Source organism: Canis lupus, chromosome 12 (genome assembly GCF_003254725.2).
Source record: "Canis lupus dingo isolate Sandy chromosome 12, ASM325472v2, whole genome shotgun sequence".
In the NCBI taxonomy this organism is placed as follows: domain Eukaryota; kingdom Metazoa; phylum Chordata; class Mammalia; order Carnivora; family Canidae; genus Canis; species Canis lupus.
In genome coordinates, this window is record NC_064254.1 from 15,693,214 (window position 1) to 15,710,852 (window position 17,639).

Consider the following 17,639-nt stretch of genomic DNA (forward strand, 5'->3'; position numbering starts at 1 on the left):
TAAGAGAGTGGTCCAGTTTTATTTCGCAGTTCAGTTTTCCCAACACCATTTATTGAAGAGACTGTCTTTTCTACATCGTACATTCTTTCTTTGTTGTAGATTGATTCATCATGTAAGTGTGGCTTATTTCTAGGCTTTCAATCCTGTTTCATTGTTCTGAGTGTTTTTGTGTGAATAGCATACAAAATGTTTTTATTATTATGACTTTGTGGTATATCTTAAAATCTGGGATTGTGATACCTCCAGCTTTGCTTTTTCTTTCTCAAAAGATTGTTTTGGCTATTCAAGGTCTTTTGTGATTTCCTACAAGTGCTGGGATTATTTGTTCTAGTTCTGTGGAAAAACTTTTTGGTATTTTGATAGGGATTGCATTGGATTTGTAGGTTGCTTAAAGTAGTAGGGACATTTATTTATTTATTTATTTATTTTTAAAGATTTTATTTATTTATTCATGAGAGACATGGAGAAAGAGAGACAGAAACATAGGTAGAGGGAGAAGCAGGCTCCTCGCAGGGAACCTGATGCAGGACTCTGTCCCTGGATGTGGAATCATATCCTGAGACAAACTGTTGTGCCCGCCACCCCAGGCATCCCTAGTAGGGACATTTAATAGTATTATTTTACATTATGAGTGTAGTATAACTTTCCATTTGTGTTGTCTTCACTTTTTTTCCTTTGGTGTTTTATAATTATCACAGTGTAGATTTTTTACTTCCTTGGTTAATTTTATTTGTAGCTATTTTATTCCTTTTGGTGCAATTATAAATGGGATTATTTTCTTAATTTCTCTTTCTGCTATTTTATTAGTGTATAGAAATGTAACACATTTCTGGATATTCATCTTGTATCCTGCAACATTACTGAATTCATTTATTCTGTAACATTTTCTGTAGGAGTCTTTAGGTTTTTCTAAATGTAGGCTTACATCATTTGGAAACAGTGATAGTTCTACTTCTTACCAATTTGGATACCTTTTATTACTTTTTCTTGTCTGATTGCTATAGCTAGGATTTCTAGTACTGTTTTGAATAAAAATGGCCAGAGTAGGCATCCTTATCTTGTTCCTGATCTCTCTTTGTTTCTTTCCTTTCCTTTTCTTTTTTTTTCTTTCTTTCCTAATCTTAAAATCTTGCAATTTTTCACCAGTGAGTATGACAATAGCTATGGGTTCAGTATGTCTAGCCTTTATCATGTTGAAGTGTGTTCCCTCTAAATCCACTTTGTTGAGAGGTTTTTTTTTTAAATCATAAACTGATGTTGAATTTTATCAAATGCTTTTTCTGCAACCCATATGTGTCATATGGGTTTTATTCTTTATTTTATTTTATTTTTTTAAGATTTTATTTATTTATTCATAGAGATGCAGAGAGAGAGGCAGAGACATAGGCAGAGGGAGAAGCAGGCTCCATGCAGGGAGACTGACGTGGGACTCAATCCAGGGTCCCCAGGATCATGCCCTGGGCTGCAGGCGACGCTAAACCACTGTGCCACCAGGGCTGCCCTATTCTTTATTTTGTTAATGTGATATATCATGTTGATTGATTTGTGGATAACTGAACCATCCTTCCATCTCTAGAATAAATCTTGTTTGATGAGGAATGGTTCTTTTATTGTTGAATGCAGTGTGCTAATATTTTGTTGAGGGTATCTCCATCTGTGTTCATCAGAGATAATTGGTCTATAGTTTGCTTTTTTTGTAGTGTTATTGGTTCTGGTATTAGAGTAATGCTGGCCATGTAGAATGAAGTTTGGAAGCTTTCCTTCTTCTATTTTTTGGAATAGTTTGAGAAGAATAGGTATTAACTTTTTAAATGTTTGTAGAATTCAATTGTGAAGGTCCTGGCCTTTGTTGAATTTCATGATTGGTCATTTGTTCAGATTTTCTGTTTCTCCCTGATTCAGTTTTGAAAGATTGTTTGTTTCTAGGAATTTATTCATATCTTCTAAGTTGACCAAGTTGTTGGTATATAATTTTCCATGGTAGTATTTTATAATCCTGTTTTTTTTTTTTTTTTTTTTTGTGACCTTAGTTGTTATTTGCCTTGGTGCTTAAGGACGGCTGCTAGCACTGAATGGGCAATGGCAGAGGGAGGAGATGGGGAGAGGTACAGAGAGCTTGTCCCTCTTTGCCCAGTCCCTTCCACCTTCCCCTTCCACAGTTCCCTCCTCCTAGGCACTGGGAGCCCTACTGGCTGCCTGTTAACCCTTCAGGGCCCTGTGTCAGTGCTAGAAGTTTCTGATCCCTGTCCTACATGGAGTCCAAGGGTTGGGAGAGAAGAAGGTTGAAAAGTTGTTGATTCTGGGCATAGAGGCACAGTGGAAGGGAGCCTGAAGTTGAGAAAACTGAGGCAAGTTGTGGATGCTGAGCATGCCACTTGTCCCTTCAGTTTAGGACCCCAGCCAGCTGGCCAGCATCCCACCTTGCCTGGCACCTCCTTCTGAGGTTCTGCTAACATGGATCCCCTCTGAGACACACTACCCTTACCGAGGTGCCCACTTTTCCCTCTTAGCACCTACTCCTCATTTTCTGGGGCAGTGATCTGCCATCTTGGCTTCCTTTATTTTTGTTAATATTCTTGATTTCTTTCATTTCCTTATGATTTTAGAGTTTCTGTCTGCTTATCTGTTCTTGTGTGTTGTCTTTTATTCCCCCCATTATTATCCTTAATGTATTAATAATCAAAGTTATTTTAAATTCTTTGTCTGATTCCAAAATATGTAGTATGTTTCAGTCTGGCTCTGATGCTTGCTTTGCTTTTGTGTTTTTTCTTGCCTTTTTAAGAGCATGATGTATAGTTTTTTGTTGAAAGTTGGACATTATGTATTAGGGAATAGGGCTGAGATAAGCAGATCTTGAGTGTGAGGTTTTATATTAGTCTGTCCAAGAGTTGTATTTTGTTTAATGTTTGTTCTAGGTGTAGGTGCCAGAGGCTTCACATTTCTTTAGTGTCCTTTTTTGTCTTCCTGGCTGTCTTTGGGGTTTCCTAAGAACTTCTCTTCAGATGGAATCTGTACCATGCAATAACTCTTTCAGCAGTAGTTAGCTCTTAATATACTGGAGCCCTGCTTACATGATGGAAAAGTGTAGGGGAAAGGAGCATCCTATAATGTTATAATTAAATCTCAAACTTTCAGTGGGTTTGTGTTGTGGGACTGGTTTCTGATTACTTTACAATGACTTAGTTTACTTTCCTCCTTGTCAAAAGCACAGGAGATTTTTATGGGTTCATAAACTCAGAGAATCTGGTGGGGTTCCTGGAGGTAAAACCCATGAAAACATGTGATTCCCCTAAGACTATGGTTGCCAGAAGTTTCCTACTGTGATGCTATTCCATGTTCAGCCTGTAGTAGTTCATCAAAATTACCATTTAGGTGTTAACAGTGGATTAACTTTTCTGGCCCCAAAATGGTCTGTCCAAGTTCTAAGCCTTGGTACAGATGAATGTGATGTTATTTGGAAATGAAGTCTTTGCAGCTGTAACTAAGGATCTTAAGATAATATTGCCCTGGTTTTAGGACTGACCACAAATCCAGCAAGTGGTATTCTTATCAAGAGTAAGGGGAGAGAGATTTGAGACACACAAAAGGGCAAGGTCATGTGCACGTGGAGGCAGAGATTGGAATTATGCAAGCTAAGGAATGCCAGAGATTTCTGGCAGCCTCCAGAAGCCAAAGCAGAGTGTGAAGCAGTTCTTTCTCAACGTCTTAGAAAGAGCCAACCCTGCTGATACTTTGATTCTGTACTCTGGCCTCCAGAGCTATAAATGTGAAAGAATAAAGTTTTATTGTTTTAAGTCACCTGGTTTGTGATTGTTATGACAGCCTTGGGAAATTAATAATAATGTTCTTATCAGTTTATGGTTCCATTGTTTGTATTTGAGGTGATCTAATAGTTCTTGGTTTTGACTTCCTGAATATGTCTGTCTCCTCCATATCTTGAACTGGCAGTTTGCCTTGTGTCCTCAATTCTCTGATGAGTCCAGGAATAGTCATTGACTTTCAGTTTGTTTAGCTTTTTTCTTGTTGTAGCGATGGGAGTGACAACTTGCAAGTTTTTTCACACATTGGAGCTGAAACTGCAAGTCCAATATTTTTTGTTTGGCATTTTATACTTATTATTTTAGTGATTACCACATGCATGAGCAGCTTTTAAAATCTAAAGTTAACTAATATGCAGTCTATTCCTCCTTCCTCCTTGCCCCCAAATACCTACTAGAACTTTTGGTCTCCTGCTTAGTCTAGACTGTTCTTAGATCTATTGCACAGTTGCCATCTTACTCTCCGAGATTGGCTTTACTGTTTCTTGGATTTCATGTCTTCCTCTCTTTGTTAAATATTTTTTATTTTACTGGATAACATGTAAGGTCATATGTAGGAGTTAATTTCCTTTTCCTTGCCGGTATAAAAATGTTACACCCTATACTTGCCTGCTGATTTGGCTGAGTGTGGAATTCATTTTCCTTTAATACTTAAGTGGCCTTGTCTTTTTATTTTTCCCGTAGAATATGGTATCCTGCATGAGAAGTCTTCTGATGATGACTCTCATACTTTTGTAGTTGAACTGTCTTTCTTTTCAGAGAGTTATGTAGGATATATTTATTTTTGTTATGAAATTTCATCTAGATGTGAGTACTTTTTTGTTATTGTACTGGAAATTCACAGATCTCTTTGAAGATTTGTTTCTTTTAGCTTTGGAGTATTTTCGTGTATTATTTCATTGTCAGTTCTTTATTTTCTTTTTTTTCCTAGAACTGTTAATTGGATGTCGAATTGTCTGGATTGATCATCTGTCTTTTATGTTTTTTTTGCTTTATCTTTTGTGGAAAACTTTCTTGGATTTGTCTCCACCTCTCCATAAGAAAAAAAAAGTTAATGAGACATGTTGGAAGACACAAATTTCTTTTTCATTTTTTTAAAGATTTTATTTATTTATTCATGAAAGACAGAGAGGGAAGCAGAGGGAGAGGCAGGCTCCCTGCTCTGGGATCACAACCTGAACTGAAGGCAGATTACCTGACTGAGCCACTCAGGTACCCCTGAAAGATACAAATTTCTAATTTTTTTTTTAATTTTCTGATGTTTTTAAATAGCATTCTGATTTTATGAACTTGGTTGTATCTCTTGAGGATACAAATTTTTACATGTTTCAAATTTTTGTTTTGAAATGGCAAGTTGTAGAAATAAGTATAGTACAAAGACATTTTTCCTAACTGATGCCTTTTTCCTGAATATTTTAGTGTGTATTTTCTACAAACCATGATTTTATACTTAATCACAATCCAACCATAGAATTAAAAAATTAATATTTGTTTATAAATGCATGGGCTCATGGTTTCTTACTTTATTCAGTGAGATATATTGTTACCATAATTGTTTATTTTGATGCTCAAATTGCCGTGATTTGGCCAGTAGTAGGAGCCCTTTTGATACCACTTCTTTCTATCCTTTGGCATTAACCTTATATTTTTTAACTTCTTTGCTTTGTGGCACAGTGCTGCATCCCAAGCTTATCTTGTACTTTTTCCTGCCTTAATGGTGGAATTGCCTGTCTTTCCAAGGATTCCTAGTTCTTTTTAGTAAAAAGTGGTGTTTTTAAGATCTCAGCATTAGATTTGCTCATTGCCATTGGACTGTTGGCTGTTTTCAGGCCCTTTCAGTGGACAAAGCTGGGGTGTGTATTTGTGTTTTATGTGTGTGCATATGTATTCAAACCCATAAGTTCCTGGTGGTACTTCTCATTAAGTATCACAGTATTGAATCTCTGAGTGGAAATCTGCCACCTACTTCCAACACCATTTGGCTTTTGATATCCCTTACAAGCTACCCCTCAGCTTGGGTGCCCTCTCCACTGTGCTTGGGTTCTAATACACCATGTCAGGTTCCCTCTATATAGATGCCCTCATCACCTTGCCTTAGAGTAGTGATATGCTGTACCAGGGAAACCCCCATTTGTGAATGCTCTCCTTACTGTACTGTGGTTCTAATAGCTTGACTTCTCCCTCTACCCCCACCCCAGTTTTGGATACCTGTTTTACTCTTCTTGCTCTCTGACTTCTCACAGCAGACTCTTCCCACTCCCCCTCCCCTTCCTTCCCCCCTTTTCCCCCACTGTGCTCTTCTACACCTAATGGCTTTAGGACTAAATTGTTGTGAAGGGTTGAAGGGGGGAAGTGGGTGTATGTTTCATCCAGGAGTAATTTTTTATTTTATTATGGTTTTTCATGATTAACTAGTCTGTTCATATTTATGAATAAATAAAAATAATAAGCTGGGGATACTAGGTAGGTAGGAGTTAGCATTTTATTTTACAGTTATCAGAAGGGGAGCTGCTCATTGCTGTGGGGACCTCTAAGTTCCGGAAATCAGTAGTCATTTCTCTAAGAAACCATCATTCGTCCGTAGGAGCTATACTAGTTTCCTCAAACTCTGTGGTGGGGAGGGGGGCGTGGAGGGTGAGGATTAACTTTTTAGTTTTTGGCCTTCAGAGAAAAATGCCTGCCTACTTAACCTTATTGTCTTAGAGCTATTGTGCTTGATAGTGTTAGCTCTTCCAAGTAGAGATAATTCCCCTATTTTAAGTTTTGCATTTCTCAAAAGGCCTCCTTTTCTGAATTTCTAGCTTTTATAGGATTCTGCAGAGTAATTTGGTATCTCAGTTACAGTTTCTTGAAATTCTCTGGGCTTTCTATTCCTGGCTTTATTAATTATAGATTCATTTTCATGAACTTGAAAAATTTCTTTGGTTTTCTTCTCCAATTGGGATGTTTTCGGCTACAAATAGACATCCTATATAAAATTTACTTAAAAGTTAAGGAAAAACTGGGGCCCCTGGGTGGCACAGTTGGTTAAGTGTCTGACTGTTGGTTTTAGCTCACGTTGTGATCTCACAAGCCCTGAGTTGGGCTCTGTGCTCAGTGTGGAGTGGAGTCAGCTTCACATTCTCTCTCCCTCTCCCTCTGACCCTCGCTTTTTCTAGACTCTCTCTAAAATAAATACATAAGTCTAAAAGTTGAGAGAAAACTACTTTTGTAACAAGAAAACTAAAGGTAATGTAGCTCAGGGTTAGTTAATTTGATCAGTTTGATGAATCTAGCGAACATCTAGGTCATTTTCATCTTCTTTTTCATCCTAATCTTTTTCTTAAGAAGGGATTGAGACAATCAATTTCTCTCTCTCTCTCTCTCTCTTTCTCTTTTTTGTCTTAAGTAGTTATAGCAGCTCTGGGCATTACATTCTCACTGAGGAACATCCAAAGTTTGCAGGAGGACATTTTTTTCCTTGTGTATTGTTTTTAAGGTTGGGTAAAACTTTCCCCAAACCCCTGCTCATATCTTATTGGTTAGAATCCATCTATCACATGTGTATTTGAAAACCAGTCTTTGCATGTGTGTGTGCATGCACATGTGTTTATGTATGTGAAATTACTATAAATAAATTATCTTTAGTAAATAAAGTCTCTTTAGTAAATAAAGTCTCTTTAGACATTTGCCTCTTTGACCAGCAGCATTAGATATCCAGGGCTTTTTCAGAGTCCACATTTAAGCAAGATGCAACAAGATGACTTGATTGTACATTAGTATTTACAAAATCCTGGCCTGGACTAGTAAGGATTTAACCCTCTGGGACCGAGGGAAGCCTCATTTGTAAAAGTACAAAGACTCAAAAAAAAAAAAAAAAAAAAAAACAAAATCAAGGTTCAATAAGAAAGGAAGGAGGGTGGGAGTCAGTGTAGGAATGGCTGTTGGTTTGGCAACCAACAGTGTCTGCCTATAATCCTTTTCCCTTTTCTTTTTTCTTGTAGCTCTGTGTGTGTGTGTGTGTGTGTGTGTGTGTGTGTTCTTTTTAAAAAACCAGTCTTAGAGGAGGAAGAAAAGATGAATAGAGGTATGGCTAGTCTGCTGTCTTGAGTAGGAAATCTGTTATTGCTTTTCTTGTACTGAACCTATAAAGTATTAATAGTATGCAGATATGATGTCCTATAATCTAAAATTCTGTACTTAAAGGCAGTAAAATGGATCCTTATTAAAATGTTTACTTCAGAGTGTATTCATTTTCTGTTGTGTAGTAACAATATTGCCATAAACTTAGCAGCTTAAAACAACACACTTTTTATTATCTCATAGGTTTTGTGATTCATTAAGTCTATGTGTGACTAGCTGGGTACTCTGCAAGCCTGCAGTCAAGGTTCTTAACCGGGGCAGGATCTGCTTCCAAGCTTACATGGTTGTTGGCATCATTTAGTTCTCTGTGGGCTGTTGGATTGATGCCCTCAGTTTTTTGCTGGCTGTCAGCCAGAGACCTTCATCAGTTTCTTGATAGGCCAGCTCATAGCAAAGCAGCGTGCATCTTCAAAGCTAGCAAGTATGAGAGTTTCCCAGCAAGATGGACATTATAATCTTGTGTAATCATATACAGTCTATCATCTTTGTCATATTCTGTTGGTTGGAAGTCATGTCTGCTGTCAAGGAGAGGTTACTGCACAAGGTCATGAATCTCAAGAGATGGAGATCATAGGGACCATTATAGAGATTGTCTATCATAAACAATATATACATCTGGCCATAGGAACAACTTATGACATGAATTATATAGTGCATTGAGGCTTCTGCTTAAAATTTATACTGTGCTTTGTACTAAGGTAATCAAGAGGTTTGCAAATGTAGCCAAATATTTAAAATCATCGAAGCTTTGATAATGTCTTTGTAATATTATTATTGTTAAATAGGTTCCTTAGTTTTAAGCTTATTAATATGGTTATTGTATTTTGTGAATTAAGTTTTAGACATTTCTTTTTTTTTTTTTTTAGTTGACTATATTGTGGAGTATGACTACGATGCTGTACATGATGATGAATTAACTATTCGGGTTGGTGAAATAATCAGGAATGTGAAAAAACTACAGGAGGAAGGATGGCTAGAAGGAGAGCTAAATGGGAGAAGAGGAATGTTTCCTGATAATTTTGTTAAGGTAAGTACTCTCCTTCACTTAAATTTCTAACTGTTGCTTCATAGGATTTGATCTTTAAGAAATACTTGTATTCTTTTTAAAAAGATTTTATTTTATTATTTTATTCATGAGAGATACACAGAGACAGATAGAGACACACAGGCAGAGGGAGAAGCAGGCTTCATGCAGGGAGCCTGATGTGGGACTCGACCTCAGGACTGGGATCACACCCTGAACTGAAGGCAGACGCTCAACCGCTAAACCACCCAGGCATCCCAGAAATACTTCTATTTTAAAAACTAAACTGTTGAAGTTAAATTTTTTATTCTACGTTTGCTTGGTGTCCTGATGGATAATAGCATGGTGTATACGTGTGTACACGTGTGTTTATATGTGTACGTATGTATCTACCTGTCTATCTTTTTAAAAAAATAAATAATACTTTGCATTTGGGTAGCACTCTTTAATTTACAAAGTAGTTTTGCTGTGTACATTCTCATTTGAGCCTATAGGTCTTGTAAGTAGGGCGGATGATAATGATGATAATCCCATTTTAAATATTTAAATATTAAATATTTAAATATTTAAATAATGATAATGAAAATGATGATAATCCCATTTTAAATATGGGGACATACAGATGAGAGTTTACATGGTTTACCCAATGTTGGCTAGCTAAGAAGATTAGAATCTGAACTGAGATCTAGGAGAGTTGACTCAAGTCTAATTGTATACTGTTACTTTTGCAGCCCTTCTGCAAATATCTTAGAATCCTATTAAGTTTCAGCATTTCAGCAGGCATTTATCAAAGTAACAGTCTACTCTTTAACCACCAAACATTCCTTCTTTAGTAAATATTATAGTCATCTCTGCCAGAAAACAATCAAGATTCTTAAATCATTTGCAAACAGAATTCAGTAGTTTAGAAAAGAAAAAAAAAAAGTAAGAGTATCTTTATACCTCACTTAAAATTGTCTTGTTTTCTATATTAGTTTTGTTATACCTAGCTGTATCAGTAGTCTCATTAGATTATGATAATAGGTTCTGTGAAGGCTAGAATGTGTCTCATTTGTTTGTTCACCTTACATAGGTAATACCCACTTGCACAATATGGATACTTAGTAAATATTTGTTCCCTGAATAAATTTGATTTATTTTAATTGTGGTTTTACCTCTATGAACTCATGCTGTATTGTTAATTGTTTTCAGATAAGGTAAACTAACTACACGTTAGTTATTTTATCTCTTGAAACAACTGAGAAAAGCTATAATAGGGACTTGAACTTTTAGAAGATCACTTTTTTAATTTTTTGTTTTATAAATTTATTTTTTATAACCTAAAATGTAGTGTTGGAAATTGGAATAGAATATATGGATTAAAATACAGACAAGTTCCACCAGCTTTGTCCTTTTCCTGGTGTTATCATATAGGCCAAACCACATAATTTCTTTGTTCTTATCCTTAAAATGATATATTAGTAGTCAGTATATAGTAAGCCGTGGCATTGACCTCTTATTTATCTCTCTCTCTCTCTCTCTCTCTCTTTTTTTAAAGGAAAATGGGCAAGGAAAATTTTCAAGATAATATATTGAAGTAATAGAAAAATAAGTTGAGGGCAGCCCGGGTGGGGTGGCTCAGCAGTTTAGCGCTGCCTTCAGCCCAGGGCGTGATCCTGGAGACCCGGGATCGAGTTCCACGTCGGGCTCCCTGCATGGAGCCTGCTTCTCCCTCTGTCTATGTTTCTGCCTCTCTCTCTCTCTCGTCTGTGTGTATTCTCATGAATAAATAAATAAATAAAATCTTTAAAAAATAAGTTGAAATCTAAGTATTTATATAGTTCTCTTAATTGTGTTCTGATGTATTGTCCCAGTAGTGGAGATGACCTGTCATAGGACTCCATTTTATGGTTTTCTTTCTTTCTTTCTTTTTTTTAAAGATTTTATTTCTTTATTCATAGACACACACACACACACAGAGAGAGAGAGAGAGAGAGAGAGAGGCAGAGACACAGGCAGAGGGAGAAGCAGGCTTCATGCAGGGAGCCTGACGTGGGACTGGATCCCGGGTCTCCAGGACCACTCCCTGGGCTGAAGGCGGCCCTAAACCGCTGAGCCACCCGGGCTGCCCAGGACTCCATTTTGAAATGTGTGTTACTTTCCTGTTTCAGTACAACTAACACTGGAACTTGAGTTTAATGCACTGCCTGAGAATAGAGGATGCAGTCTGAATATGCTAGATAATAGAGGGAAGCATAATCTGGGATTAAAAAGTAATCACAGAGTACCAAATTAGAGTTGGAGACATCAGTATGACTCATGTTTAGTTTAAAATATGTTAAAAAAAAATAAAATATGTTAACACATGCAGAAATCTTTATATACATGTGTTAATACTTAGGTTAATACACATACATATATTTCTCAGCTCTCTCCACTGATAAGGCCTAGAAACAGTGACACACCAGTAGCAATGACTATACCCAGTGCACAGATTTTGGTTTCTAAATATTATTCTACAATAAAAGGAAACACGGCACCTTATACGAATAGCTAATTGTAGGGCTGTGGCAAGGAAAATAAAAGATGGACCTTGGAGCATCTTATAGTCCCAGAAAGTAAGGAAGTGCTAAAAAAACAAAACAAAACACAAAAACCCACAAAGTGATGGCCCATGTCAGAATAGCATAGGATCCAATCTAAAAGAGCTTCCAGTATCCCGAGCTGGTACAATTCAAGCAACAAAATAACCCAGTATTTGACTATTAACCATAGTAGAGCATAAATATACATATGTCCATGCTGATAAATAGTTGAGTAAACAAATAAATGGGGGAGAAGGGATAAATCTCACAGAGTTATTTAAAAATATTTATAGATATTTCCTTTCCCTCCATTCCCTCCCTTCCCCTCAAAAGCATCCCTGAGGAATGGGCTGGACTAAAAAGTAGATGGAGGAGAAAAATATTAAATTTACAGTAGAGAAAGTTGGCAATACTACCCTAACCAAGTAATCAAAACTAACATCATTAGTGATATATTATGTTGATAATCATGTATCCTCTTCGTCTCTGTGGTATTTATTCTTCCCCTAAACCCATAATCCCAGTCTAAGTGTGAGAAAAAGATTCAGACAAACCCAAATTGAAGATATTTAGAAAATATCTGACTAATGCTGAAAAAAATTTCAAGGTTATGAAAACCAAGGAAAGACTGGGAAACTGTTGTTGACTAGAGGAGCCTAAGGAGAGACATGATGACCAAATGCATCATGGTATCCTGGATTCGATTCTGGAACAAAAAGATAGATATATTAGTGTAAAAACCGATGAAATCTTTATAAAGTCAGTAGTTTTAGTTAGCAGTAATATAGTAGTGTTAATATCTTAGTTTTGAAGTGTAATATGGTTATGCAAAATAGAACATTAGAGGAAACAGTGATGGGGATATGAGAATGCTGTGTAACACCTTTGTAACTCTTTTTTTTCTTCCACCTTTTAACTCTTCTGTAAACCTAAAATTACTCTAGAGTAAAATTTTTTCTTTTTAAAGTTTTATTTATTTATTTATTCATGAGAGACACACAGGGAGAGGCAGAGACACAGGCAGAGGGAGAAGCAGGCTTCATGCAGGGAGCCTGACATGGGACTTGATCCCGGGTCTCCAGGATCACACCCCCGGCTGAAGGCGGCGCCGAACCGCTGGGCCATTGGGGCTGCCCTCTAGAGTAAAATTTTTATTGAGAAAATTAACCACAGATAATCAACAGCAATAGATAATAAGTTGGCTTTATCACTTCAGCTGTGTATGTGAAAATTTAAGGGAAGGTTCGAATTTATAATTCACTGTTTCCTTGGAAATAAGCCTTTTATGCTTAATATACTGTTACATTAAGGTATATGTGTTAATTTGTAAATGTTAGACTGTGGAGCAGATGGTAGAACTAACTAGACTTTCTCTAAAAAACTCACATCTTTGTTATTTCAGATAGCTGTAGTGAAGAGCATTAATACTTCAGTTGGGCTGGAAGATGGATAGAAAGGTCAAATAATTTTTGCAGCCTATTGAAAAAAAAAACCCTTTATGGACACTAAATTTGTTTTGTGACAGACTGTTCATTACATTGTCCCTTTGCAGTGTTATTTCATCGTTACATGATTTGAAAAATAGTTTAAAAGAATATAGAACAAGGATCCATGAATTTATACGTAGAATGTTATCATTTGGGCATTTTTGCTTTAGAGTTTTAACTTTTCATAATAGAACATTACAGATAAATTGAGTTTGTTACCTCCTTATCATTTCTCTCTCCTCCCAACTTCCATATTCTGAAATTATATGTATCCTTCTAATACATAGTTTTATAGATATTTACTTGTGCATAAACATAGTTTTTGTGTGATTTAGACGTTCGCATAATTACTGTGTTAGGTTGTAACTTTTAAAAACTTAATGTGGTTTCAATGTGATATATAACATAGTCACTTTTGTTACAACATATTTTTATGTGTAGTTAGCTCATAAATGATTGGAAAATAAGGGCGTGTGGGAGGTTCAGTTGGTTGAGTGACTGAGTCTTGGTTTCAGCTCAGGACATGATCTCATGGGTTGTAGGATGGAGTCCCAGGTGGGACTCTGTGCTCATTAGGGAGTCTGCTTGAAGATTTTTACCTCTGCCCCTCCCCCACGTGCACACATGGTTGTGGGCATACTCTCCCTATCAAAAAATGAATAAATCTTTTAAAAAAGTGGTAAATAGAGGGATGATGTCAGGATAGTGGGAAAGTTGTGTTAGTTTGTTTTCTAGATAAAGGGAGCTGGGATAAAGAATATAGAATTATAATTGCGGTAAGAATGGGATAGACTCTCGACTGCTTGTGTAAACAGGAGTTCTTTTAGCTTTTAAGTGGAACTTTTTTTTTTTTTTCTTAAGATTTTATTTATTACAGAGAGAGAAAGGAGGAGCAAGGACAAGCAGACTCCAGACTGAGCATGGAGCCTGCCGTAGGGCTTGATCTCAGGACCCTGAGATCATGACCTGAGCCAAAACTAAGAGTCAGATGCCTAACCAACTGAGCCACCCAGGCACCCTTAAGTGAAACCTTTTTTTTTTCTTGGTTAAGGTGACCATCTGTATCTAGTATTTTCCTCAAAGTTGGACAGTTCTAGCATAAAGAGTTCTAGCTTTTAAATCCTGCTGCTTACCTCTTCTGTCTGCACTATCTTAGCATCCATAAACCAGCCTTTCTACCTTACTTATTGATTTATTTACATTTTTAATAGCTATGGAGGAATCTGTCATCTGCTTGGTAGTCTTATTACCCATTTATTACCTATTCGCTAAGGTTTCAGTTATTGTTACTTACTTTTATTTTCATTTTTAGTACTCGTTCCAAAGTTGCATGCCCTTAGGTCTAAATTGGTATGCCCCAAATCCTACTTTTTTTTTGCATAATCACTGGTATTTTGTGTTTGATTTGGTTTTCACATAATCAGTAGTATTTTTAGTGTGTGTAATTTTTCTTCCCCCAGAAGGTCAGGTGTTTAGGGATGTACATGTAGTTTTATAGTAGAGATTCCTTTTTAACAGTCTTAGAGTATTCCATTCTGAGTCTTTACCACATTTTTGGGGTAAAATAGAACTATTTTCCATTTTTTAGGTATTGAAAACAACGCTGCAATAAATATCCTTTGTAGGTTATATATATGTAGCGAGAATTTTCTGTATCCTAGGGTATGCACATATTCAGCTGTAGTAGACATCATCTAATTTCTCACTAGATAGTTATACCAATTTAAATTCCTACCAGTAGATAAAAGTATCTTTTTTCCATGTTCTTATAAACATTTGATACCATCAGACTTTCTTTTCTTTTTTCTTTCTTTCATACTAATATAATAGATCTACGGTAATATCCACACATTTCAGTGTTTCGTTTTTGTGATATAGGGAAGTTAGGCATCTTTTCACATTTATTGGCCATTTAAATTTCTTTTCCTGTGTCTAGCTTGTTCAGATCTTTCTCTCCACTTTTCCATTGAGTTCTTGCTCACTCTCATTGTAGTACTTCTTATTGTGAATATTGTTAACTTTATGTTCCTTTGTCTTCTGCTTATGTGTCTTTTCTTGTCCTTCAGTGCCTTTTCTGGCTTGTCTAAGTATAACTTCAGAGCAGGGAGGACTTAAAGATACTCTTCTATGTTTTTATTCATTTTAAAGTTTTGAGTTTTTAGCGTAGGTCTTCCATCTTTTATTTTTTGTACAGCTATATTTAGGCAGTAATTACATTTTTTTCCATGTAAAAAAATATTGAATAGTCTACTCTTTCCTCATGGGTCTGTAATGTTTAAGAATTGAGCCAAAGTTGGGAAGAAACTTGCTAGTTTATCAGATCTTTCCACATTCTCAACTTCAATGATTTGGACTACAGTAGAGAGAATCAAGTGTCTGATTTATTTGTTAGAGTAAACTTTGAGATTCAGCATCAGTGTTGTGACTTGATACTTGGCACTTTTTGGGTCTTTGTAATTGAGATGAAACAAACATTCTTTTATTAAACAGTTGCTTAATAATTGACTATGAAGTATTTTGGGGTGTGGTGAGAGAGTTTCCCACAGCTTATTTTTTGGGGGGAGATAGCAGCATGAAAACAGAAGGATAACTTGCAGTGCTTTATTGGCTGAATGTCAAATGTGTGGTAAAGACGATGGGTGCTGAAGGGTCTTGGAAAAAATAATTTTTCAGGAAAGATGTTGAAAGTAACAGTTGAGTTAGTCTTTTTTTTTTTTTTTTAGTTTGTCTTTAAAGATACGAAGTTAGATGAATAATTGGTATACTGTATGTCTGGCAAAGGTACAAAATGTTTTGTGGTAAAAATAATGGACTACTTTGAACAGAAGTTTTTCTATGATGGTATGTATAATGGGGCTTAAGGACGAAAGTATAGATTAAAGCCAGTGGACTAAGCATTTTGAGTATTGTTTAAAGGTATTAAGACTATTTAAAAGATATTAGGCAAGTAGCAGGGCTTTTAGAGACAGAGGGAAGATAGAATGCTTTAATGGATTAATCTTAGTGAGAAGGAAAGGTTTTATTAAAGAGGAGACAGTTGAGGCTATAAAGTATAATGAGATAAGAATGGTGGAAGTAAAGGGATAGTTATTATTTATTTATTTATTATTCTTTTTAGGAATAGTTAATAGACATAATACCTTTTATTTGTTAAAACTTTGCTAATTCCCATATATTGTCTCACTTTATTCTGACATTTTGAAAGTTAGACGGGATATGTTATGCCCAAAGTCATTCTGGTAATAGTTGGTAGACCACAGACTTGGTAGTTGATAGCTAGCTCTGTGATAGGTAAATGTCAGCCAATTTTTAGGTGAGAAATGTATTTTATATAGTATGTGCTGGTTATTAGAGAAATGTGATCATTTTGTAACATTCTCTGCTTTTAAGAATCTAGAGACAAAATGATAGGAATCTTAGCCATTGAAATTCTCCAGTAGCATTATCATAGTTGAAAGATGTTAGAATTCCAAAATTAAATTCTTTTTGTTAACCTTTTAGAATTAACCCTTGAAGAAGAAAATTCAGACTGCTTCCTCAAGATGCAATTTTATGGAAACAAGCTTTTTTCCAAAACTAAACTTGAGATTTGACGTGAGGGCATTTCAAAGACTAAAGACGGAATGGAAACATGCAGAAAACATACAAATAAAGGGGTGTCTGGATGGCTCAGTGGTTGAGTGTCTGCCTTTGACTCAGCTCATGATCCCAGGGTTCTGGGATCGAGTTCCGCATCATGCTCCCCTCAGGGAGCCTGTTTCTCCCTCTGCCTATGTCTCTGTCTCTCATGAATAAATAAAATCTTAAAGAAAATACAAATAAGATATTTGGAAAAGAAGCAGAACTTGCAATGCTCATTCAAAATTATCTGTAGGTAACTATATAGAATGGAATCAGTTTCATTCGTGTTCTTCTGCCTCCATCCCTGGAAATGGTACTGAAAAACAGGGTTTAACTATGTATCTGTGAGAATAGAATAGCTTACATTGTAGGAACAGCATTAAAATTCCAGGGATGGCATAATACAAGGAATAAATGCTTTTATATAGAATTTTATGTAGTCCAGCTAGTGAGTTATGTTAAATATAAGTAAAATAAAATAAGGGGACACCTGGCTCAGCGGTTGGATGTAAGCCTTTGGCTCGGGGCGTGATCCAAGTCCCACATTGGGCTCCTTGCATGGAGCCTGTTTCTCCCTCTGCCTGTGTCTCGGCCTTGTTCTCTGTCTCTCTAATGAATAAATAAATAAAATCTTTAAAAAAAATATAAGTAAAATAAGAAATTACTTTCTGGCAAGTAAGATTAACAGCAACATTAGCACCAAGTAAGGGAATCTTCTCAGTAAGCTGTTTTTGAAGTCTGTAGTTTTCACCAACCACATGTTTCTTCCTGCAGCAGTTATAGCAGGGATTTCAGTTCTTTTTAGATAATGGGACTCTTCAGTATCCCTGATAAATTAGATTTCTAGGGTGTCTGGCTGGTTCCGTTGGTTAATCAGCTGACTCTTGGTTTCGGCTTAAGTCACAATGTCAGGGTTATGAGATATAGCCCCACTTTGGGCTCCCTGTTCATTGAATAGTCTGCTTGAGATTCTTTCCCTTTCTATCTGATCCCCCCCCCCCCA

At 36.2% G+C, this 17,639-nt stretch overlaps 1 protein-coding gene across 3 annotated transcripts in view; it reads left to right on the forward strand.

The window, feature by feature from the left end:
• LOC112641699 (CD2 associated protein) overlaps positions 1-17,639 on the forward strand; it is a 144,532-nt gene that overhangs the window by 23,301 nt on the left and 103,592 nt on the right. For all 3 annotated transcript variants that reach the window (XM_049092144.1, XM_025418976.3, XM_049092145.1), the window contains exon 2: positions 8,807-8,967. In XM_049092144.1, the coding sequence (XP_048948101.1) occupies positions 8,807-8,967 (161 nt within the window). The remainder of the gene's footprint in view (positions 1-8,806; positions 8,968-17,639) is intronic.